We start from the raw sequence: 26,182 nt of genomic DNA, 5'->3' as shown, positions 1-26,182 counted from the left end.
ATCGACAACATACAGATCCCGGTTTCCCCAGCGGTCAACACCTTAGAAGTCTACCTCAATGCTACCCTCTCCATGCCACGGCAAGTAAACGCCTCAGCTGCCTACTACACCAAGCTGATTAACGCAGCTAAACCATTCTTATCCACTTAGAATTGCCTCTCTATCGCCAGAGGCATAATAGGCATAATAGGCTCAAGACTGGATTACTGTAACGTCCTCCTTGCTGGCACCACAGCAAAGAACCAAACGAAACTCCAAACTATCCAAAACAACGCCTTTCAAGCTGCCCTCAACATTCCCAAATGAGAAAACAAATCTGGCGCCAGGACCAATGGCTCCCCATCAAAGAACGCGTCCTATTCAAAACTCTCGCCATCACTCACAAGGTCATTACTTACACAGTCCCATCCCCCCCACCACCTTTCCTCGAAAGTAGTGACAGCGGGCTCCTCCAGACCCACGAGAACACCATACTCCCACCATCTCATAATCCCCAGAGTCAGACGAGCCAAAGCAGGGGGCGCCAGCTTCCTTTTCATTGCTGCCAGACAATGGAACTCCCTGCCACTCACCCTCAGAAATGAACCCTCACACCTTGAAATTCTGCAAAGTCCTCAAAACTTGGTTGTTCAACTAACCTGTGCCTTCACCCTCGCTCTATGCCTTACGCCGTGTACTCATGTTCCTGTAAACTTTTGCATTTTTTCACCTCAGGTGCTGCATGATACACCAATGTAACTATTTCTTGTACCACTGTAACCAATTCACCACAGTGGTTGCATCTTATACTCTCTGTATGTACCTTTGTAACTAAGTAGCCTACTTATCTATGTAACAGCGCCACAATGTCTATGGGCTGTTATGCGCTACTCAAATAAATAAAATATATAGCTTCGTTGAGTAAAAGCTTAAAAATAAAAAAAATGTAATTGCTGCTGGTTACAGTTGCAATCTCATGCGAGTCTTATGTGAGATACATGCGGCAACAGTTACTGTTCCCAGCACACATGGTGTTCCCACAGCTCTGAGGGCTGCTGAGAGGTACAGAGAGATTGACAGTACAGGGATAGAGACCTGCACCCGCTTACCGGACGTCCCCCCGAGGGAACCCCCCGATTTCTTCCTCCTCTATTGAACCGCTGCACCCACACCCGAGTATCCCCAGAAGTTCCTTCTGAGGGTCTTCTGAGATGCTGGAGCTCGGGGCTCTGGACACTAGGCTCGGGGCTCGGAGCTGTGGTCTGCAGTCTGATTAGAGGAAAGGTTATACGCTCCACATACAACGCCAAAAGCAAGGAATCACCAGCAGTTGGCATGTGTAATGCAAGACTGGACTGTGTTAATCCCACAATTTGATTCATTTAAGTAATTGCAGGCACTCCTGGTAAAGAATCTCTTTATAACTGAGCGCTAAAGGTGCGCTACATATCTGCCCATGTAAGGAATAATGATGAGGCACTAAAGAATGCTGAAAAAAGGTTTATACAATTTAAATACAATTGTGTGTCACAGATACCTGAAGCACTAAAAGAGTTCAGGAAGTTCAATTTGCCCACCTGCCTGATCTTTGTAACATAAACCACATCATAATCAGTGTGATCAACGTTATGAAAAAGATTCTTCTAATTCTTCCCTAATTTCCCTGTGTTTATCATTGGCAACATAGTAAAATTATTTCCATGCTTAATCCCACAGGCAGAAGTAAAGTTATGTAGCATGACGTTTCTAATGGGCAGTTATCTTATGCAAAATGGCCCTGCAACAGCTTATAAGCAACTGTTTCCTTTTTGCAGAGGTGGTGTACTGGAGGCTGAAGGAACTGTGGAAATAAGATTCAGAAGGAAAGACTTGATTAAGACAATGCGGCGAATTGATTCAGTTTACTCAAGACTTGTTGAACAACTGGGTAAGATGGTACTTTTTGTCTAAAATGCTAGATATGGATTTGGCTAGAACAGCAATGTTGATACAAATCTGTTTAGCTAGCCATCCAACGGTTGGGTTGTGTCTGCATACGTTTCCTTGGGATAAACATATATCTTTGGTGTCTTATTGGCCGACCATACCTGTTTGTTTTTTGGAGGAGGCGCTCCAGCTTTCATTGTGAGAACAATTGGGCGTTTCATTTTGTTAATAACAATTCAGACTCTGTAAATGAAGTTATTTGCATTGTACATATAAACATACCATCTCTTGGCTGTGCTCAAATGTAAGAAAGTAAGTCCTCTTTTTCTCTTTGGTGTGTCCTCTCCACGTTTTGCTCACCTTTTTGGTGCCCTAGCTATTTTTCTGAGTGAGTTCCATCCAGATCTCACTGGGCAAGGGGCATTTATAATTTTGTTGCCCTTTGAGGACCTTAAAGGCAGGCCTTTCTGCAAGGTGTCTCTTAGTCTCTCTGGGTCAGTATCCGAATCCAGAAAGTTGTACTGGTGCTGTTTAGTGGATGCACCAGCTGTTGTGTCACAGGAAGCCTTTTCGAATGGTTTGTGTCCTCCCACGTATTCCTCATCTTTGATATATGTTGTCCAGCTTCAGCTGCTGGACAACATATGTCAAAGACGAGGACTACGAGGGAGGAACATCAGTCAAAAGAATGTTACCATGGGTAAGTAACTTGTTCTTCATCCTGGAGGTTCCCAAAGTGGAATCTCTAGTGTTGTAAAGTCCAGTATCCAGGAAACCTTAATCTGTTGCCCTAAAGAGTGATGGGTGGAGACCAGGTGTGACAATCTATTTTCCTGATATGAGGTCCGTCCAGGCAATCACAAAGGAATGTGTCTCGTTACCTGGAAGGGTTGGCAGTGGTTGTCTGTATGGGATTCTTCTGGAGTCAACATCCCCTGAATTCAATTGTGAGAATGCCTGCAGAAGTTTGTGGGATGGCCTCCACTAGTTGGCTAGATGCCAAATATTTGAATTCTGGACACGTGTATGATCGTTGGTTAGGGTTAACCTCTATCCTATGTTTTGTCATAAAAGTGGACACCAGGAACCTTGTCAACTGTTGTGGTTTGGTCTTGAATCATCCAGAGTGATGACTTACCAGATGATGAGCATGGAAACTCTGCATCAGCATCTTCTGGGACTATGATACTCCAACGGCAATGGTTTGGTTCTAATGGATTGTGTCCTCCCTCGGATTCTTCGTCTTAGATATATTTTCCTGCTCTGCTGAACTCTCTGAACCTTTTTCTCCCTTCATGGGGTGCTTTGCAGCTCGGCGTTGAAGACCCTCAAGTCCCCCTCATCCCATTAAGAAGTGTTTGCCAGGTGTGCTAATAACAGCTTGCATCCATGCACCATTTCTCCTTGTACTCTTTCTCTTCCTGGCATGTCTCCCACCCCCAAAAAATAAATGAGGGACCAAAGGGATGTAAATGGAATTTAGTTCTAGCTGAACTAGCCGATTTTAAAAAATTGCTTTTTCTTGTTATTGATGGTCAAAGAAGAGGGGAGTGTAAATTCAGAATGAAGGTTGAAACAGGAGCCCCCAAGCCACTGGAGGAAAAAGCCCACTGTCCTCTGTTGCCTCACCCCAAATTGCCTGATATAACCAGAGACCTCATTGGGGGTATCAATGACCAGTCTGAGAAAGGGCAGATTCTAGCAGTCCTAGGCAGTCCCGCCCAAACTCTAATCAAACAGAATAACTTTCATCCCAGCATGCTATAGTTGGGCCAGTGGCACTGGGGCTTATAGACATGCAAATGGGTGGAGGGACAGGCCTTGCCAAATCCAATTCAGCCCCCGACATTAGCCACAGAGGAACTAGATTCCAGCATGGGCAAGGTGTGGAATTTAACAACATGAAAGGGATTCGGAAGGGGGTCTGTTATTCTTGCATAGAGTACCAAAAACTGCCCACAACTGCCCATAATCTAGAGAATCACTCCTCAATAAATGCACTCATTGGTTCCAAGCGGTATGCAGATGTCCATCATTAATTCAAGAGGATATTGTAAACTGTACAAGACTATCCTACAAGGGTGGGTCCGCATTTGACTCTTTACGTATTGAACTGAAGGACCGAAGAGTGGCTGATGGCATATTGAGTGTTGTCATGCAACGCCCCCCATCAGCACATAGTATGTTTGAAATCAGTCCCCTTTCCTATTACACCAATGCGCATCCCCCGGAAACTAAGTCTCGAAACACATTTCTCTCTGGAGCTAACACAATTCCTCTGGGGAAAAGGCTCTGGGGAACTATTAATGGAGGAGGAGATTTTGTTAATTTGGACAACTGATTAGTGTACAATTCAGTTATGGGTGTCTGACTCTGGGATAGGTCTTGGGGCCTTGGGCACTGTTTTTCTATTTCATGGGAAAGGTTGGACTGCAATTTTTTATTGCAAGTATTTATGTGTTATGATGTATTTTGATGGCCATATGGCCGAATAAAGTTGTTGATGATGAATTTTGGTGACCGCACCTTCAGATGCATTTCTGTCCACAGTCATGACACAACATCTCCATGGACTGATGGGTCCCTCAGGTTGTGGGCTTAGGCCAGTGCCTGTCTTTTTTTGTTTGTTTGTGGAACCTGCCCAAATCCCCCTGCTTTTCCCTTGTTTATTTTAAACGGTTCCCACTTTAAGAAATTGCTCAGCTTTTGATAAAGGGTGCAATGAAGCTTGCTCCGGCAGAAGAAGTTGGAAAAGTCTGGTGTTCCCTAAACCTCCTACTGCCAAAGATGGATAGAAATCTCAGACCCATTCTAGGCATGAGACTCCTCAACAAGCTCCTCCGAAATGACTGTTTTAAGCTGGTCCTATTGGTGTGGATGCTCCAAACTCTGAAATTGAACACTAGTTCTTGTCTTTAGAGCTTCAGGACACAAACTTTTTCAATCCCTATTCAACCCAAGGATCGTAAATCCCTTTGTTTTGTGATGGGAAGCACTTGCTACAAGTTTAAAATGCTCCTGTTCGGCCTTACTTCAGCCCTGAATGTTTTCTCAAAAGTCATGGCAGTGGTGGCTGCCCATCTTTGAAGATAAGGAGTACAGATCTTTTCCTACTTTGACGACTAGCTTCTGCAATCACTAGAGCATCTGCGGAAGAGCTTCACTCTCCCCCACATGTTGGGTTTCTTCATCAGTCTAAGACATCCTTTCTGACACCCTCCAAAATCCCTGCAGTTTATTGGAGCCATGGTGGTTATGGAGTGAGACTTGGCTATCAGTCCCCCAGAGAGATTGACAAGCCTCTAGACTACAGGATCCATCTTCCAACTGAAAGAGGGACTCCCAGCTAAGGCTTCATTAAGGATTCTAGGGATCATGGTGTCCTGTATCTTCATAGTCCCAAAATCAAGAATGCACATGAGGTCACTGCAGTAGACCCAGTGAACCCAATTCAATGGGGATGTGAGGAACATCATCCTGCCGACCTAAGGTCTGCACAGACTTGATTGATTTGGTATTTTTTATGCACCTGGACACAAGTGTTTCAAGGTGCAACAAGGCAAGGGAGGGGGAACAATGGGAATACAAGACAACGATCTTACTAGGCCTTGTGTCATTGAGATTGTGCAAGTGCGCAAACAAGAAGTGCAGGGGGGAGGGTATCGGGAGAAGTATACCCAGAGCAGCAGGGCCCTGAGTTAAGCGCAAGGAACGCTTGGACTACAGGGGGCATCCCAGCCCGGTAGTGCAGGGTTAGCCAGGTGGCAGTGCAAGTTGGGCCAGGCGGCAAGTGCAGGGGGACTGGTCAGGGGGTTGGGGAGGCTTATGTCCTGTAAGACTCAGAGGACACAGAGCAGGCAGTCAGCAGAGGTAGCAGGAGCAAGGGAAGGTTAGCAAGGGAGAGGGAGCAAGAAAGAAGAGGAGAAAAGGGAGGTGTTGATGAATTTCTGGAACTTAAGGAGATCAGGTTCAACGGCGGAGAGAGGCAGGGAGGCCATTCCATAGGGAGGCACCTGCTGAGGAGCGAGATATACCCCTCATTCTCTGCTTGGAGAAGCGACTCACCTGCAGAGAGTTAGATGTAGACGAGCAAAGTGCTCTAGGAGGAAGGTACTTAGGAAAAGAGCGTTGAAGGTAGTGAGGGCGATGGCCCCAGAAAGCCTTGTGGATGATGCAGAGAGTCTTAAACTTGATCCTTGCAGCCACCGAGAGCCAGTGGAGGGATTTCAGGGCCAGAAAGATGCAGTCCCTGGGCTTGAGGCCAAGGATAAGTCTTGCAGTCCTGTTCTGGATGAGTTGAAGAGGGCAAAGAGTAGAGATAGGCAGATTGAGAAAGAGGCTGTTGCAGTAGTCCAGCCTAGAGGGAACCAGGGCTCTGGAGGCAGTGAGCTTCTGGGGGAATGTGAGAAAAGGGAGAATTCCTCTGAGGAGGAACAGCTGGAAATGGGCCTTCTTGCCAAGGTCCATAATGTGTGGAGAGGAGAGAGGGGATTCCAAGATGACTCCCAAGGTTGTTTGCCTCACAAGAGGGTGAGGGCAGAGGGCCCAAGGAGGGTAGCCAGAGTGAGAGAGGAAAAACAGGAGCAGGGGTCCCAATGAGAAGGATCTCAGTCTTGCTGGCGTTAAGTCAGAGATCGTATATACAGCGATATTTTTGGTGGGGTTAATATGTAGTGATACCTCTGACCCTGGGAAGGTTGATCCAGGAGGAAGGAGGTCAGCCACGCCAGAGCCTGATTCATGATGCCAAGGTTCTCACAGAGCCGAGTAAGCAGGATGTTGTGGTTCACCGTGTCAAATGCAGAGGAAAGGTCGAGGAGACGGAGGTAGAGCTAGAGGCAAGATTAGAGAGCTGATCTTCACGTGTGTTCAGGAGTGCAGTTTCCGTGCCTCTGGCTGCTCTGAAGCCAGACTGATGGTCATGGAGACAACCAACAGATCCAGTGTGAAGTGTTAGATGGGAGATAGCCAACTTGTCCATGAGTTTGCCCAGGAAAAGAGTGATGGAGATCGGGCGATATTTTGCTGGAATAGAGGGGTTGGCAGAAGGATTTTTTAGGGGGTGCACAAGGGTGTGCTTGAGAAGGGAGGGGGGAGATCCAGTAGCCTAGGAGTGATTACAGAAATTGGCCAATGCTGGAGCGAGAACACCAATGTTGTCCTTTATGGTTCTGAGAGGACCTCCCATTGGGTGCCACCATTAATGGGAGAAGAAGAGGAGGAAGGAGAGATAAGTGCAAGCATATGAAGGGTCCATAGGTCGAGCGAAGGAACGACAAAGATGATGTTGGTGAGAGTTTGTCTGGAGGAAGTACTGACATAGGTGTCAGCGATGGGAAGGCCTGGATTGGAGACCAAGGTGTCCAGCCGTTAAGGTAGGGACCAGCAAAGGGACCTCGTAGTAGGGCGGTAAGGGATTACCGGCACCGGTGCCCTTACCGGTGCCGGTAATCCCTTACCGCCATCCATGTAATGAGGCCCATTGACTTGAAAGTGATCAACCTGGAGCCAACTACGGCCAAGAGGAACCAACTAGACTGGGTCATTACACAAATAAAATTGACATCCAGATGGAAAGGACATCCCTATGTATTTGATCAGTCCACTTTAAAGTGGTTTTGGCCGTGCATATAAAAAAGAAACAACAAAAGAGTAACAACGAGCAAAAGAAAGTGCACAACCGAAATTTCAAGACAATAGGGCCAGTACATTTTTTAACAGTGCATAAACAAGGTATTGGGGGACTACAAAGAGAGTGACACATGTGTGGACATCCTTCAGAAATACTCTCATTATGCACGTGAGTTAGTGGAGCAACTGGCACCTATCAAGTTCAAACTTGGAAGTGGGAATAGAAACCACCAAAAATGGTGCAATCCGGAGCTCACTAAGCTCAAGAGAGAAAAAAGAAAAAGAGAGAATAGCTGGTTAAAACATGCTACACAAACCAACAAAGAGATGTGGAAAAACACAGAGAAACTCTACAAGAGGGAGGCCACCAGGGGGCACAGGCAAGATGGCTGCCTGAACGACTAGCTCCCTGTATGGCCCCGGGTGAATTGAGGTGTACACTATGCTGAAGGAACGATAGCCACTCCAAGCAACAATTTTCTAACGTCGGAAACTTTGTGGAGCCCATTGACTTCTTCCCCAGCCCTGGCGGGGCTCTGCAGCTGGAGATAATTTGCTTGGAGCTCTCGTGCTCCCCCTCCCCCTCGGGGCCTAGTGCCGCGCTGAGCCCGGGGGTGTTGACTCAGGCTCCACCCTGCCTCTGTTGGCCTTGCCGCTGTGGCGTCCCACCGGACCCTGTACCTCGCTGCCCCTTGGGAGGATGCCCCAGAGACAGTCAGCGACCATCGGACATTCACTGCCTGCCTGCCCGCCGCGCCTGGTGCAGTGCTGTGCTGAGGGGCAGACCGCCACCCGCCACGCCTGGTGCGGCGCGGTGACGAGGAGCGGACTGCAAGGCGAATCGACCTGGTGGGCCCCGGGCCCTGATCGGCGATTTCTTTGTCGCGGCTGCCCTGCATCCCGAAGCCCTCTCCCTCGTCCTCTTGTGCCCGCCTGGGCTGTCGTGGCGCACGCCTGGCCCCCTCGCCTTCCTCCTTCTTCTCACCGCCCCTCGGCTGGGTGGCCAATAACGGCTGGTATCCCTGATACCCTGCGGGCCCACCTGGAAGGCAAGGCTTGCCAAAGTGACCTCTACACAGGCCCGGGCTGACGTGGGAGCGCGCCCGGGCCCCTTCAGCATTCTGCATGCCCCCCCACTGGGGACTCACGTCGAGGTGACCACTTGTCGGGCCGCGATCAGCCAGGATTGGCCCCCTCCGGCATCAAGGGAACGCATCATTTCCCCATAGGGCGACCCCCAGACTCACTCTCCTCACCCCCCCAGGGGGGCAACATCTGCCCGCAGGGGAGCCACCCAGACCTGGAGTGGGCGCCCTGGGGGCTACAGTCCGGCTGACTTTGGAGGCGGACCTGTGAGGCCCACGTCGGCGCAAATGTGAGTACCAACAAGTGGAGAGCGGGGCACAGCTCACCCCTTCAAACAGCGACCCCCCCCTACCAGGTTGCAAGTCCACCAACAGGGATGGTCCAGAGCAGGTAGACGCCTTTAACAGCGAACTGGGGGATACAGCAGGACAGTCCTTCGGGGTATCAGTCAGATTGACATTTAACCCGCCTGAGAATCCATTAACCACAGTCATATTTAAGGGTACATAGAGCAGGGTGCATCGGCAACCCTAGAACTGCTGAGCCCAATTGTATGAAGTGACCCCCTCATAGGAGAAGTAAACCACGAGGTCTTGTTCACCTTGCAACATCGTATACTAGCTGAGGCGGAGGTAAGGGAACAACTCCCTGATCCCTGGAAGTCCCGCGAGAGAAGTTAAGAGACCATAGCAATCAAGGGGTGAGAACACCTTATGAGTTGGAAAGAAACCCTAGCGAAATTCCAATTTACTCCCGGAGTTCCAGCGATGGAAACTGGCACCTCATCTACACTGGCCCCTGACATGAACACCATGCAGAATAACATCCACGCGATACTAGACAAAGTCGGGATGAGGACGGATATGGGAGCTAAGCTGGCTGACCTTACTGCCAAGGTCTCTACACTGGAGGACAGAATGGAGGGGGTGGAAAATAATCAGACGTCTACTGTCCTCCTGGAGACTCAGATGGAGATGAGGTTCAAGGAAATTCAGCGACGGGAGGGGGAGCTCCGTCTCAAGGTCGACGACCTGGAAAATCATGAGCGGAGGTATAACCTGCAAATCTTCGGCCTTCCGGAAGTGGAGGGGGAGGCACGGGCTGGTCTGGAGGGCAAGGTGCAGGAGATCATTAGGATTGTCTTGGGGGCCGACTCCGGGGAAACCGTCCCGATCGACAGGGTCCATCGGGCGGGTGGAGGTGGCAGAGGCCCGCGCTCTGTGCTGGCGAAGTTCCACTACTACAGAGATAAAGCAAGAATACTGGAAAGGGCGAGGACTCTAAGAGACATACAATACGACAACTCCATGGTGGCTATCTACCAGGACCTATCTGCTTTCACGCTGCAAATGAAGAAAAAATGTGGGGTAATCTCTAGATGGTTGCAGGAAAAGGGGGTCTGATACCGCTGGGGGCACCCATTCTCTCTGTCCTTTGAATGGCAGGGCGAGAACCATCAGCTCGTTACGGAATAGGGCATCCAGGGAGCCATAGATGAGCTGATTGGTGGCTCCCCAGGAACCTCAGAGAAAAGCAACGGAACTGACAGGGACCCGTGCCGAGTTCCACAAGGTCCTGACTCGAGCCAATGGAAGCACAAAGTGAAGGGCACTCGAAAATTTCGGAAAACTAGACACCCCTCAGCGGGTCGTGGCGGACCCACATGATGGTTGAGGGTGGGGGGAGAGAAGAAAAAGGTGAAGATTATTGTTGCTTATGCAATTACCTATACGACCCTTGTGGGCACTGTCAAATTGGGTGAAGTTGCGGGTTGCCTTTGAGTGTTGCCACTGTTGGCGGTGTTCCTGTTGAGTTACCAACTGAAAGGTTGAGATCCGTCTGGCCGGAGGTCGGGCGGGCGCTGTCTTTGGCTCTTCTCTTTATTGTTTGGGGGGGGGTCTGGGCCTTGCCTCCGAGTTCAGAGAGACCTCCTCCGTCTCATATTGTAAGTTGTTTGATGGCAATTCTCGAGGGAGGGGGGCCGCAACATAGATTGCTGATGGGGCCTAGAGTCCGTTTGGTGAGGCTCCAGGTGGATATCGAACCCTAACTGAATTGGAGTACACTACTTGAACAGATATGAAAAGAAATGTTATCTTACTCCATGTATTGCAACTGCTTATAGGATCCTTGTGGACCCCACCGAGCTGGGGGAAATCGTATGTTGCCTTTGAAAGTTGCCAAGGTTGTTGGCAAGGTTTATGTTGAATTGATAAATGAAAAGTTGGGGTCCCATTTGATTGAGGGGCGGTGGGGTGTTGTCACCCCGGAGAGTTTTTTGTGTTTCACACCCCGGATCAAAGAGACCTGTCCCGACTTGCACTGAAAGTTAACTCACGTTGGGCTCTGGGCTGGGGGGGTGGGATGCGATACTGGTCGTGGGTGCAGAGGAGGGGGGAGTTGGATGGGGTCCCACAGGGAGATTAGATTTCAACTGACTATGGGCAAAATCTCTGAGTGAAAACGCAGAGGGTGTGTTCTGCTCTAATTACTCTCCTGGGGCCCAGGCACTGGCCCTGGTGGTTCGTTGTCCAACCACGACGTCGTCGGGTGACGGAGGCAAACGCCTTACAAAATGGGTAAGGGAAATTGGGAACAGGGTAGGGGGGGACAAGGGAATGGGTGATACCATGCTATGGAACTGGGGTCCAGATATACGGGTGATAATGAGAGTACTCACTGAGTTTGTAAAGGGCAAGAATGGCGACGATCATGGTTGAAGGACGGATCGGCACGCTCAACGTTAAGGGCCTGAACTCACAGAACAAGCGATCTCTCACGAGTAACTTGTTCCGCAAACAAAAACTGCTTGCTCTCTTCCTACAGGAAACACATTATAGAAGGGGGGCGGAATATACGATAAAAGGAAAGGAGATAGGCAGTCATTTTTGGGCCTCACATAAATCCTCGAAGAAGGCGGGAGTGGGCATTCTCATCGGCAAATCATTACATCGTACAGATGTCGAGACGAAAAGAGGCTTCGGGGGTAGATTCTTGGGGATCAAAGGGCCATCTCAGGGCACACGTATCACATTAGCCACCTTGTATGTACCTAATGCCGGCCAAATCAAGTTTATCCATAAAGTTCTTAAAGTCATGGACGAATGGGTGGAGGGGCCATGATCCTGGGCAGAGATTTTAATCTTATCACAGACCCTCGACTTGATTGGTGGTCTGCCAAAGGGACTGGACCGAGAGCCCCCACAAAGGATAACCTTGCCATGAGAGACCTTCTACAAGAATATTATTGGGTGGATGTCTGGTGAAAATGTTGGCAAGCCCCGGGGGGGGTTATACGTTCTTCTCCCCTCCCCATCAAACATATACTAGAATTGACTTACTATTGGTATCAGAGAAGGGAGGAGGGGAGGTTGGAAATCCCACGGTTGAATCAGTGGCCTGGTCAGACTACGAACTCCTCGTTATGGAATGGCGATTGCAAGCCACCCGGAAATCATACAGGTGGCCCTGTAACAACACTCTCATGAGGGATCAGGTGTTTACGGAATTCCTATGTAAAGAGATAGAGGCCTTCTTTGTCACAAATGACACTGGGGAAATCCCTATGGCCACAGTCTGGGAGGCGGCAAAGGTCACCTTCAGGGGTCTCCTTATAGCAGAGGGCTCGAGCAAAAAACGAGAGAGAGCTCTGATAGAATCCAAACTCCGGGAGGAATTAAGGGCTATGAGGGCGCAACTCACCAAAGGCAATATAGATCGTGAAAACCTTCTGGGTGAAATGAGAGAGAAGAGACAAGCCCTACATACAACCTTAATTGGTGAGGTGGTCAAAAAAATGAGGTACACAAAGCAGCGATACTACGAAAAGGGGAGAAAAGGTTGGAACCCTCTTGGCACACAGGCTGAGGGGAAATAGGGCGGGTAGACGGATCGAGAGGGTTAGAGACGGAAGAGGCAACACCCAGACAAAAACTGAGCATATAGCAGAATCTTTTGCATGCTCTATGAGGCACTCCATACTAAACGAGGGTGAATCACCAGACAAGATCCGAAGATACCTCGAGGACCACCCCTTACCTAGGCTCACAGATCTAGAAAGGGAGACACTTGAAAGGGAGATAACTGAGGAAGAGGTGGAGGGAGCCATTAAAAGGCTTAAAGTAGGTAAAACCCCCGGGGTGGATGGATATACAGCCGACTTTTACAAACAATTTTAATCAGAGCCAATACAACCATTAACCAAACTGTTTAACCAAATCACAACCTCGGAAACCATCCCACCGACATTCTTACAGGCCATGATTACAGTAATTCCTAAGCCCGGTAAGGACCCTGTGGAGTAGGCCCATCTCGCTCCTGAACACAGGCACTAGGCAGGGGTTATGGAGCCCTGGGCTATAGTGATCAGGGGGAACAACAAGAAATAGAAATAGGGGATGCCAACTATAAAGTAACTCTGTTTGCTGATGATGTCCTCCTGTACCTCTCTAGCCCATCTCAGTCAGTCCCTGAATTGTTGAACAGCTTAGAAAGATATGGGTCTCTCGCGGGCTACAAGGTAAATTTAGACAAATCAGTTGCTTTTCCAGTAGGCCTGCTCAAAGACACAGAGATACAATATATAGAAAGCCTCCCGTTCTGTAGACAGACTGAGTGATTCTGTCATCTGGGGATCCAAATACCTCTAGACTTAGCGGACCTTTTGAAGGCAAATTACCCTCCCCTCTGGTTGACTATCAAGCGGGACCTGGAACGCTGGGCAAAATCCAGCCTCTCGTGGATGGCTCGCCTTAACTCCATCAAAATGGTGGTCCTCCCTAAATTTCTATATCTATTTCAGATGCTGCCAACCCAGATACCGAAAACCATTCCTCCTGGAGGTCAAGCGGACCTTTCTCCGCTACCTGTGGGCCGGAAAATCCCACAGGATCGCCTGTGACACTCTCACAAGGCCCAAAGATGAGGGCAGAGTTAATTACCCTGACCTGGACACATACTATAAGGCATCTCAATTGCGAATCCTGGTTGACCACCTCGTGATGGGCCCAAAGAAACAATGGGTGGTATTGGACAACACACTTTTCTCTCCAGTCACATTGGATGAGTGGTTAAGGGTTCCCAAGGCATCTATCCCGAAAAGGATCCTAAGACATCCGGTCCTGGGGTGCTATGGTCCATTTGGAAAGAGGGGGGTTATTTCAGATGGCTCACAACATGGCCCTCCCCCTAAGCTGCATCTGGGCCCCGCCACTCTGGGAAAGGATCAAGGAGCCGTTGGCTTTCCAACAATGGTACGAGGCAGGCCTTTGTAGAGCCGGACAGCTCTAGGAGGAGGGGGCGTTTATATCCCTGGGTGATATGAAGGACGCCCTGGGCCTTCCCAACCTTTCTCCCTTTCGATACCTGCAGCTTAAGGGTGCCCTTACTGAGAGTAGATGGGGAGACACGCTCAGGAGAGATTTAACTGACTTTGAGAAATTCCTTATAACACATACAGGGACCAACGGGGGTTATATTGCGGCTCTATGGCTTCCTGCTGTTTTCCACCCCACGGGACCCCCCCTCCTCTCAGATACAATGGGAAAAGGATCTAGGCACCCCCATAACTGAAAAGAAATGGAATAAGTTCTGTAAATAGGCCAATCGCTCCACATCCGTGCCCCAATGCCGCCATCCGGCCTTGAAGTTGATCCACAGATGGCACTACCCCACACAGAGGATCGCCAGAATGAGAAAGGGATATGACCCCCACTGTTGGAAGTGTCACACTGAAAAGGGGGACTATGTGCATATGTGGTGGAGGTGTCAAGTGGCACAAACCTATTGGAGTGAAGTCCTGTCATGTATAAAAGAGGTAGATGGAATTGGGAGAACATTATCACCCTGGTTCATGTTGTTTGGTGTGGGGGATGAGGGTAATCCAAAGGTGGAACACAACCATATGTTGCAGGTTATGCTAATTGCAGCCAGATGCTGCTGGGCCCAAAAATGGAAATGATCACCCCGGCCTCCGGGGGAGGGAGAGTGGGTTTCGAAGGTACGTGCAATCTACGACATGGAATTCTTAACTCACCTGATTGACGAATCCAAGTCTAATATCGAGGGCCTATGGCTTCCTTTTTTCGATAAACATGGGAGAGCAGTTTAGACATGCATAACATCTCGGAAGACCCCTCTGATCCGAACATTATGGAATGGACACTCCCTCCGGAGTGTGGCGGGATCTGCTATGAAGGGAGACACAGCCCCTGCATGTTGGACCTTACGTTTTGAGCACCTCTTTTTCGGAGCTACCTGATGCTTGTGAAGTACCTTAAGATAATTTGTTGTACCCAGATGTCGTTATCACCCTATGAACCATGGTATGGGATAGGGAGGGAGGTAGGAGGAGGGAGTGGGAGGAGGGGGGGGAAGTTGTGAACATATTTTAATTCATTTAAATGTGTATATCATTCTTTCATTTATGTCATAACCTCGAAAACTTCAATAAAAGTTAATTTAAAAAAAAAAAACTCTACAAGAAAGGGATCTGTGAAGCAAAGAAAAACGTCTACAACGACCAGAATAGTTCCGCGGCTAACTCCACTAGTAAGCTATTTGAAATCATAAAATATATTGAGAAACATAAAGGGTCTGTCCCCACCTTGTTCCCCGTCCCAGGAAGATTGCGTAAAAGTACAAGAGGCTTTTGCCAATAAAATAAAAAAAGCCAGGGAGACAATTATAGCAGCTCAAACCGCATCCAATGTTCAGCTAGCCCCACCCACACCGGGACAACCACAAGCCAAGCAAGAAAGTTTAAACTTCCACCCTATAACGACAGAGGATATGCTAAAAGTATTGTCAGCCATGAAGCCCACTTCATGTGTAGAAAACTTCATTCCCCCGAAAATGATCTTGGACAACAAGTGATATTTCCACCAATGCTCACCAAGATAGTAAACGCTTCCTTTAGATATGGAACAATCCATAAGAGCATCAAAACCGTCACCATCATGCCACTGTTAAAAAAGCCAGGGCTAGACCAAAAGGATCCAGGGAATATGAGACCAATAACTAACTGCAATTTTATACTTAAAGTGCTGGATAAGGTAGCAACTGCACAACTGCAACATCATGTCGAGTCTAATAACATACTACACAGCCAACAGTCCGGGTTCCGAGCTGCACATAGCACGGAGATGGCGATGTTGGAGTCGCAGACCCATATGTTAAGCATCCTAGACAAGGGCAAGACGGGCTTACTTTTACTCCTGGACCTGAGTGCAGCTTTCGACCTGTTGGACCACCAACTACTCCAAAGGGCACTGGAGAAGGTGGCTCACTGTTCTAAAGAGGCCACAAGATGGCTGACCTCGTTTCTCACAGATATGAAAGCTAAAATTAATGTGGAGAGAAATTCACCAAATATGCTCCCATTTTGTGTGGTGTCCCGCAGGGGGCGAGCTGGTCACCACTATTGTTCAACCTCTATATGAGGTGTCTCTGCGTAGTGCTCGATGAAATCGGAGCTTACGGAGCTTACTGGCTGAACTACGCCTAACTGGTGGTGGAACGGAGTGACAATTACATCAAGGACAGTGCTAAAGTGCCGATGTTATACAATACCATTGAGAAATGGATGGATAAAAACTGGATGTGCCTCAACGGCAGTAAAACGGAGATGATGATGTTTCAATCTCACCAGGCTCGTGCTAATTTGGGACCAGAATGTGATTCCATCAACATCAAAGACTCCCCCATTCAGGTCTCGCGGAAAGCGAAAACCCTCAGGCTCTTCCTGGAAGGCCCAATGGGTGCAGAGGCACAGGTCATTACTTAAATAAGATCTGCTTATACCATCTACGCCTCCTCAGAGCAATACAAACATTCCTGAGTGAAGAGAATTGCGCCACTATCGCAAGGGCCACCATCCTGTCCCGTCTTCACTATGGTAACGTACTATTACTAGGCGCAAGCAAGAACTGTATAGCAAAATGCCAAGTTATGGAAAATAACGCAGTCAGACCAGTAAAAAGGAAGAAGAAAGTGAACATATCACAGTGGGCAGAAGAGCCCTACATTGGTTGACCATGGTGGACAGGAATCAGTTTAAATCCATGACCCTGGTACACAGAGGCCTTAATGGGAAAGCACTGGTGTACCTAAAGGAAAGAATCACTCTATGTGCCCAAGCGCCCTCTAAGATCTGATGCTCTGGGTCAGATCTCCGTTCCAGCTTACAAATGCTCCAACGGACTGGGGAGAGCTATCCCAGTGCTGGCAACACAAATATAGAACAACCTTCCGTTACGTCTCAGATTGGAACCCAATTTCAGGAAAAGCTTGAAGAGATAACTGTTAAAGTAATGGGTAAGTTTCCTGCCCAGTTTAGGAACTTTTAGGTAAGGGCTCACATTGTCCCGTAGAACTACATGTCTGTAACTTATGTCTGTGTTTTTGCGCCCTAATGCCAGCAGGCTTTCGGTGCAATATGTCAATAAATAAATACATAAATAAATAAAATAAAAATGGCCATCGAGAGCGAATTCCTGTTTGGCCAGGAAGACGATGAATTCTTAGAGAAATATAAGGAATCAAAAATCACACAGCTGGCCAAACCTGCCTTCAGTTTCGCCTCCAGGGCCACAGGCTCCAGGCAATATGCACCCTATGGCAGAAAAGCGCAGCTCCCATTGGCCAGGCAATGGCAGAAGCGTTTCTCGCGCCCTTGTAGGGGCAGGGAGGCTTCTAAGGGCCAACAAGCAGTGGCGGAGGCGACCCAGCATCCTAAGCCACTTTGATTCCCCTCCCACAACTTACCGGTTGGTGGACGGTTGGAAGAGCATTTGCCCCACTAGCAGAATATTACCCCCAATGCCTGGGCATTACAGTTGGTTTGGTGGGGTTACTGTCTGCCCTTCTTAAAGAAAACACCAGACAGACCCCCACCTCCTCCAATCCAATCGGGACAGGAGCTCCAGGAAGAACTGAGAGCCCTGTTGTTGAAGGGTGCAAGTGAAGAGGTACCTCCCGAGCGGAGAGCATCGGGTTGGTATTCCCGGTACTTCCTGGTGTCCAAACAGAGAGGCGGTCTCCGTCCTATTCTAGACCTCGGGCCTTGTACAAGTTCCGGAGGAAAGACAAGTTCAGGGTGGTGACGTTGATAGAAATTCTCCACGCTCTCAAACTTCAGGACTTGCTGGTGTCAGTAGACCTGCAGGATGCTTATTACCATGTACCGATTCATCGAAAGCACAGGAAGTTCCTGAGGTTTCTCATAGGGGACAAGCACTATCAGTTCAAGGTGCTTCCCTTTGGGCTGACCTCCGCTCCAAGGGACTTCACCAAGCTCATGGCGGTAGTCGCGGCTCACCTCATACCCATACCTGGACGACTGGTTTATCAGAGGCAAGTCGGCGGGGCAGGTTTTGCCCCGTCTGGAGGATACCTGTCTGCTACTGCAGAGGCTGGGCTTCTTCCTGAACTTGAAGAAGTCCCATGTGACAGCAGTCCAAAGTCTTCAGTGCATCGGAGCAGTCCTAGATACCCGAGTAGGGAAGGCCTTCCCTCCCGAGGCGAGAGTCAACAGCTTGGCACAGATGGTAGACTTGTACTGGTACCACACCACCTTCCTTCCTTCGCCTCTTGGGTCTCATGGCCTCCTGTATTTTTCTAGTGCCAGAGGCCAGGCTGCGCATGAGATCCCTTCAGTGGCTCCTAAGGGGTCAGTGGTCACTGTACCTCGGAGCCCTTTCGAATCCCCTCAAGGTACCCAACCAAGTGCTCGACAACCTAAACTGGTGGGCAGACCACAGCAATCTCATGGTGGGTGAACACTTCTGGCCTCCTTTGCCTCAGGCCCGAGGGGTCAGGGATGCGTCTCTGAAAAGTTGGGGCTCTCACTGCGAGGACTTGCAGGTGAACGCCCTTTGGTGAGTGACGGAAGCCAGGTGGCACATTAACAAGCTGGAGTTGCGAGCCATCAGGTTAGCCCTGAGGGCGTTCTGTCTCTGGAGGGGAAGCATGTCCTGATTCTGATAGGCAACACAGTGGCCATGCACTACCTGAACAAGCAAGGTCCCGTGCACTCCTGCCCCCTCTGCAGAGAGGCGATGCAGCTGTGGTTCTGGTTATTGGAGATCTCAGTCTGTGCAGTTCACCTGGCAGGGACAGTGAACAGTTTGGCAGATGCTCTGAGCAGGAAGAGCATGGTCTCACACGAGTGGGAAGTGTGGCGGGTAGTCCTAGAGGAGGTCTTCTCTCACTGGGCTACCCCAATGGTGGACCTGTTTTCCACGGAGTCCAACAGGAAATGCAGACAGTTTTGCTCCAGGGAATTCCCAGTGGAGGGCGCTCTAGGGGACGCGTTATCGCACCTTTCTCATGCGAAAGTTCCGACTGCGGCCAAATCAGCCGCGGTCGGATCACTCGGATTCTTCAGGTCACCACAGTCAAAGGATATTTGGCCTTGTGTGTGTTCGAGTTCCCCGGATCAAGGTTCCTATTTTAAGATCCCAGTAATGGCACAATTCCTGAAGGGCCTTGTAGATAAGTTTCCACCAACTCCCTTTGTTGTCCCAGATTGCGATCTTAATCTGGTTTTGACTTTTTTTTATGGTGGCTCCTTTCGAGCCCAATGCACGCTTCCTCTTTGTGACTACTTTCTTTAAGACAGCTATTTAGCAATAAGATCCGCTAGGCGGGTTAGTGAATTGCAAGCCTTATGTTGCATTCCGTCTTTCCTGCGTTTTCTTCAAGAGAAAGTCTCTCTTAAAGTAACACCTCGATTTCTCCCAAAGGTAGTGTCCAGATTTCATCTGTTGCAGTCCATAGACCTCCCACAGCACCCTTTTGAGGAAGAGGACCATTTCCATTAGCTAGATCCCACAAGTGCCCTAAGCTTCTGCGTTGCAAGGTCGTCGGAATTCCGGAAACCTGACCAACTCTTCGTAGCCTTCTCTTTAGCCCGTAAAGTTTTGGCAATAACGAAGCAAACATTATCCCGTTGGATCTCATTCTGCATAGCGGAGTGTTACCAGTCTGCAGGAAAGGAGCTACCATCAGGCATCGGGGCGCACTCGACTAAAGGGGTCTCTGCGTCAACTTCCCTTCAAAGGGGGTCCCTGTTAGGGATATTTGCCATGTAGCAACATGGTCTTCATACCTTTACTAAACACTATAATTTGCTTAAAATTTTACTAATAGTTTAGATGTTGCCCACGTAGCTGATGTTGCCCACGTAGCTGATGCGCATTTTGGCAGGACAGTGCTGCAAAATCTGTTGGTATAACTTTCTGCCCACCTCCTTTGCCCGACTGCTTTGGGATTCTATCAGATGAGGAATCTGCAGTTAAAAGGCAATTTATTGAAAGAGAAATGATTCGTCGTAATGTTCTTTCTATGGCTTCTTCTCCCGCAGTTTCCTCATCTCCCCTCCCGTCCGTCCCCGCTCTGAAAGTTAATGGTTGGTGCGCGTCTTCTCTTGAGTTGAGACTTGGGTGATGGTCCTTGGATGACTTTTCTGTCTTTCATGGCGCAGTTTTGTTTAAAAAAAAACGTATTTTCTGACACTACGTATTGTGGTGTTTTTCACAAGGTTTTGCCTCTCGTTGGAAGGTATTGTTGTTTTTAACTTCTTATGGGCTTATTAGCCATTATTATCTCACTGTTTTCCTATGCAGCGAGATGAGCTCGGGGGGGGGGGGGACTGAGGTGTGGGGGGTAGTGACAGAGTATATATATGACGCCTGACATCACGTCCGGAGCCAACGATCGAGCACTAAGCAAGACGGATCCACGGCCGAGCCGAGGTCCACTACGCCCGCTGTCGAAAATGTTTCTGAAGCAGCAAAGCTAGATGAAATATCTGTCTGATGAGGAATCGGAGGGAGAAGAATGTATTGAAAGAACATTACAGTAAATAATTTCTCCTTTCGACATATGCAGAAAAAAGTCAATACACACAGAAGGTTCCTCCACTATCAGTGACACACTTAAAAGAAAAAGGGATGCATACACAGAGGTGCAGGATAAAGAGGGGGTTCTTTCCACCAGTACACTCACCTACAAGTGGATCAGGGGGATGGACCAATTTGAGGTCACTATGGATAACATAGCCTCCTTTATGGATTTTTTTAGAAAAGCACCCTTTCACACCACAAGACCCCTTTTTAGAGTAGGAGACTCATTTAAAAATGGTAAGGAAAGCCCACAGAGCCATATGAAGATTGACTGAAAATTGAAATTTTTTGTGATGTGCACAAATATGATTTTGCAGAAGACAGTACAGGTACTGATTTAGGACACCTCCCTGTACCCTCTGCGGATATTGATGATGATCCATTTTCTTTTTTTTTTTAATAAAACATTTTATTGTCTTTTGGCAACACAAAAAAGAAAACTTACATCCCCATACAACGGGGTAAACAAAACGTTCTTTTCCCGCCCTCCAATAGTTCCTCACATAGTCCTATGTTAATGAGCCTCTAAACATGCCCGACACCTTGTTCCCGTCATATCACACAACCTTATACAGTGGCTAGTCCTCGAGTGACACTTCGGTTTTGCATTATACACTACTTTTTATGCGCATCTTCCCAGTTCTGCCATATTTCCTGGGCTTTCTCAGGACACCCTCTGGCAGTATAAACCCTTTTCTCCATAGCAATGCAGATGTCCACATCCTTGACCCATTGTTCATAGCTCGGTGGTCTTTCGGAGCCTCATAATTGCGCTATATTCCTTTTGAGTATTGCAGTGGTGGTGGATAAGAACGCCTTTTTGTACCTTGTTAGTTTAATTTCCGCTTCTGTTCCCAACAGTAGTTGTTTTGGATTTGCGAGTATTCTCTTTCACATTACCCTTGATAGTTTGTCGCAGCACCGCTGCCAGTATTGTTGAATGATGGCACATTCCCACAGTATATGGTAGTAGGTCCCCTCCTCCATCTTGCATCTCAGACAGTTCGGGTTAGTGGTCTTCCCCCAGTTGAATAATGCCACTCTTGGATAGTATATTCTATGTAAGATCTTTAATTGAATCAATCTAAGCCTAGAGAAAATAGTCGATTCTCTGGGGTACATTAATGCAGTTACCCATTCTTCTGGCAGTATGTCACCTACCTTCCTCTCCCATTTGGCTTTCAGGCCCGACAGTTCTTTTGTCGCGAAGGAGTTTATGGCTCTATACATAGTGGACGTGACTTTATGTTCAAGCAATTCTGGGAATACGTTAAATTCCAACGGGGAGTAATCAGGTACATCAGACGGCTCCGGGACGTGAGCCTGCAGTGCGTGCTTGGGTTGCATATAATGGTATTGCTCGTTAGGAGGGAGTGCAAAGGTGTCAGCTAGGTCTGCAAAGGATCTTATCTCATTCTCTTTTATCACATCTCCAATTTTCGTAATGCCTAGTTGGGTCCATGCTTGCCACTTAGGGAGTTTGCTCATCTCTGGGAGTAGCCTGTTGTTCCATAGTGGTTGCGCTAGGGTTAGTTTTTGTCCCAACCTAAGTATTTGTGTGTGTCTGTCCAGACCAGGGTTATGTGTGACGACATAGACTGGGTGGAAGCTCGGCTTTTTTTCCAGTGGAGAAGGTTCATAACGGGCCTTTCTTGCGTGGCGGGATCCTGTATTGTATTGTGCGGTAGTGTGATGTCCCCATGTAGCTTATCATTTACTATTGCCATTTGACTGGCCCAGTAGTAGGTCTGTATCCGGGGAAGTCCAATTCCGCCTTCCCATATGGATCTCTGTAGGGTAGTAAGTGCTAGGCGTGGGTGACCCCCTTTCCACAACAACTTCCTAAGCGTCTGGCCTATCCTGTGAAACTCACTGGGTGCAATGGGTAGCAGTGCATTTTGTAATATGTAAAGAAATCGGGGGAGAGCCATCATTTTGAAGAGTGCAGCACGTCCTAGTAGTGTGAGTGGTAGGGACATCCAGTGACGGACATCTTTCTTAAACCTGGTCGTTATCGGGTGTAGGTTGTTCCCCACATAGTCTGTCAGTTTATGTGTAATTTGTATACCTAGGTATCTGAATTGATCCATTTCAATTCGGTAAGGACATTCATCTGGTATAGCATTATTTATCTGCTTCACTGGAAATGGTATGGATTTTGACCAATTGACACAGAGTCCGCTGAACATACCGTATCCCTCTAGTATACGTTACACCACAGGGTAGGAGACCAGTGGGTTCGCGAAGTATAATAATAGGTCATCTGCATATAAGGACACCTTATCCTCCCAGTCGTCCGCCCACTTGAAGCCACTCCATGTTTGTGTGGACCTTAACAGGATTGCTAGAGGTTCAATTGCCAACGCAAAGATCAAAGCCGATAAGGGACAGCCTTGTCTCGTGCCCTTACCCAACTGGAAGGGTTCTGAAGTGTACCCATTCACTTTTGTTGCTGCTACCTAGTGATGGTATAGTAGCTTAACCCAGCTCATGAAGTTTGGACCTATACCCATTCGCCGCATACTTTCCCAAATCGCTTCCCAGTGCACAGAGTCAAAAGCCTTTTCAAAATCTACAGACAGTAGCTAGGGGATCTTGTAGCCCAGGTAGTTTTTCTAATGCTGTGTGCAGTCTATATATATTTTGCCTGGTGGATCTTTGTGGCATAAACCCGCATTGGTCTGGGTGCACGAGTGTATGTATGACTTGCTGCAGCTGGTTGGACAATATCTTTGCAAGTATTTTGGCCTCACAGTTGTTACGGAGAATTCTCTGTTTAGGCTGAATTTCCTAACCTAGTGAGTCCCCCAGCAGCTTTGCTGGATTTTTGGGGTTAATTTTTTTCTCCTGCCAAGAGTGAGACTCGTTTACCCTCACTCTTGGACATGATTTGAGTGTATTCCTTTGCCTCTAGATGTGTTTAATGGGCTATGGGGTCTTTTACTCCATAGGGCTTCATGTGTTTTTGTGATGTGTGTTACACAGCACCCTCAGTGCAGTAACACATGGGTGTCATAGTGACCCCCAGTATAGATTCCATACCCTGGGACTGACTACTGTCTCCCAGGGCATGTAAAGTCACCATTGACTTTACTAGTCTTGAATTCTGAACAGAACCAGTACAAACCATCATATTGTGGACGTACTGGCTGGGGCAATTCGATTTCCCCGGGGTTTGTTAGTCGAGGGGGAATGTCTCCGTCCCCCCTGATCGAGTTTTGGCTGGTGGCAGTGGATACTAATTTTTATATTCAACCGCAAATATTTCTCTATGGGATTTTCCCATTGTTCAAGGATACTATCTTTATTTATTTAATTACGATAGCCTCGAACATACCGCCAGTTTATTTATTTATTATTAATTCACCGGTTGGTATTTTTTGCCAAAACTCTGTTCTAAAATGGTGTTTGTGTTCTCTTCTGTGACTCCAACCCAAGTCAAGCCCTTTGTACCACTTTTTTGGCGGGCTTCTCCACAGAAGCCCTTCAAAGTGGTGCCACTCTGTCTGGGATACTTAGGAGGGCTGAAGGGGGATTTAGGCACCCTGGACTGAGTTGCCTAGGCAACTCAAGTCGCACTGTGTCTTGATTGGCCCAAGTGGTGAGCCGGCCGGCTCAGCACTTAGCATGTTTGAGTGACAGCTAGGCTGAGTGAATGGGGGTTTTCTGCATAAAAGCAGGGCTCTGGGGACTGGAACTTCAGAAGTCGCCACAGGACCTAAGAATCAGACGAGGGAGAAGCTGAGCCGACCTGCTACGACGACACCACCGGTGGAGCCTTGCTGAACCGTCTCACCACTTTTCCCAACGACAGAGGAGATCTCCCGCCGGAGAGTCTTCTTCCTTTGACTGGTGGGGATAACCAGTTTCACCGTCTTTTCACCTTCCCGACGCATCTCGTGGCCGCCTTGCCTGTGCCAAGCACCCCGGCAACCGGAATACCACGTTTTACCACGACTGCGAAATAAAGGGTAATACCATTAACCCGAAAACTCTGCGGCTGATTTCTTCCCTGGCAGTGCAACAACCTTCATCTTTCCTCCAAGTCGAGATCTTCTCTTCCTCTGGACGACGCCGAGACTTGCACCCGCTGCCAGGAACAACTGCCACCGCTGGAGGATCCTTCCCACTTAAGGTACCGTGTTCCGGCTGGCTTCCCTTGCCACCGACTGTTCGGGGTAGATTTAGCCCCCGGCTTTCGAACCTGGGTTAGCCTGGGACACCCTGGCTAAACTTTTCTGAGCCTCTCTAAACTCTTTTCGAACTCTCTGCAAGTGACTTTTGCTCTTCTGCCTTGCTAAAAGTGTTCCTAAATCTTAGAGTGGTGTATCTTCACATATTATGTCTTTTTCCCTCCCTTCTTCATGAACTTGTTGGAGTGCTATCTTTAGTTAAGCTCTCACCTCTGTCTGGAAATAAGTGGTGTTAACTAAGACTTGTCTGATAAGAAATAAGGGTTGTATATATTATAATAGTAACTGTGTTTAGAGTGTTTTACAATAAGAGTGCTGGAGTGTTTCAAACAGTGTGTTTTTAAATAAATAATTATATACTTTGACACCAAAGCTCTGGTCAGTGTTTGCTTGTGCTATTGTGTCTGAGTGCCTATTGTGCAAACTTTGCATACTGCCTAACTCTTCTTGAGGGAAGTCTGACTGCTCAGCCACAGCTACCAGGTAAATCTGGGTGGTACAGACTGCTACCAAGTGGGTTTACAGCTAACACCTGTAGTCCTAAATCTTTTGCAGTGTTCCCAAAGGGAACTGCACAGGTTTCTGCCTAACAACAGTTTATAAGCGAAATGGGTTTATAGGAGCTGCACTGGTCGGGTGGTTTATCTACTTTCGGTAAGACTATTATTGTGGCTTTCCTGAGGACTGGGGGGAGGCAGCCTTGTGAGTGCGAGTGTTGGAATAGACGTAGTAGTTGTGGGGAGATTACGTTTGCGCCTATTTTCTTCCATATTTCGACAGGAAAGCCATTCGGGCCTTGGGTTTTCCCCGATTGCAGTTCTGACATAGCATGCGTTACTTCCTCCTCAGTAATGTCCTGTTCTAAAAGGCCTACTTGTTGTTCATCTAGGATAGGGAAGGCGATTTCTTCTAGGATGCCTGTCTCTGGCGGTGAAGGTGGAGCACTGTATAACTCAGCATAATACTTTGCGAATCCCTCTGCTATGTCCTGATCTGTTATTAGTGGTTCTGAGCCTTCCATAGTCAGCTTCCTAACTTGGGTGAGGCCTATGTCCCTGCGCTCTCACCATGCCAGTATTTTCCCCGCCTTGTCCCCTGTTTCATATATTTTTGCTCGCATTGTGGCGTGCGCCTGTTTAGCGTTGTCTAAGGCTATGTGTTGCAGTTGTTTTTGTGCTAATTGTAGCGCACGTTGTGTCTCGGGTTGGTCATGGGTTAGGTGATTAACCTCTGCTTTGCGTACTTTTGTTTCAGCTGCATGTTGTGTTTCGAGGTTTTATTTCTTCTGGGCTGTAGTCCAGGCTATAGTTTCACCCCTGAGTACTGTCTTTTGCACCTCCCATACTGTTGTTGGACTATCTACAGAGCCAATGTTTATTTCTAGGTATGTTTCAGTGACCTTTTGTAAGTGCTCCCTAGTACTGGAAAACCCAGGTAATAACTATTCAACCTCCAGCTGGGTGG

The 26,182-nt window shown here is 48.2% G+C and overlaps 1 protein-coding gene across 1 annotated transcript in view; it reads left to right on the top strand.

Moving 5' to 3' along the window:
- ACACB (acetyl-CoA carboxylase beta) overlaps positions 1-26,182 on the top strand; it is a 3,851,763-nt gene that overhangs the window by 3,632,044 nt on the left and 193,537 nt on the right. The window contains exon 50 of the mRNA XM_069619430.1: positions 1,794-1,906. Coding sequence (XP_069475531.1) covers positions 1,794-1,906 — 113 coding nt within the window. The remainder of the gene's footprint in view (positions 1-1,793; positions 1,907-26,182) is intronic.

This window comes from Ambystoma mexicanum, chromosome 10, assembly GCF_040938575.1.
Source record: "Ambystoma mexicanum isolate Mex_15411 chromosome 10, UKY_AmexF1_1, whole genome shotgun sequence".
NCBI classification, from domain to species: domain Eukaryota; kingdom Metazoa; phylum Chordata; class Amphibia; order Caudata; family Ambystomatidae; genus Ambystoma; species Ambystoma mexicanum.
The sequence above is the reverse complement of the archived record's forward strand: the minus strand, read 5'-3'. Positions and strand labels throughout refer to the sequence as shown.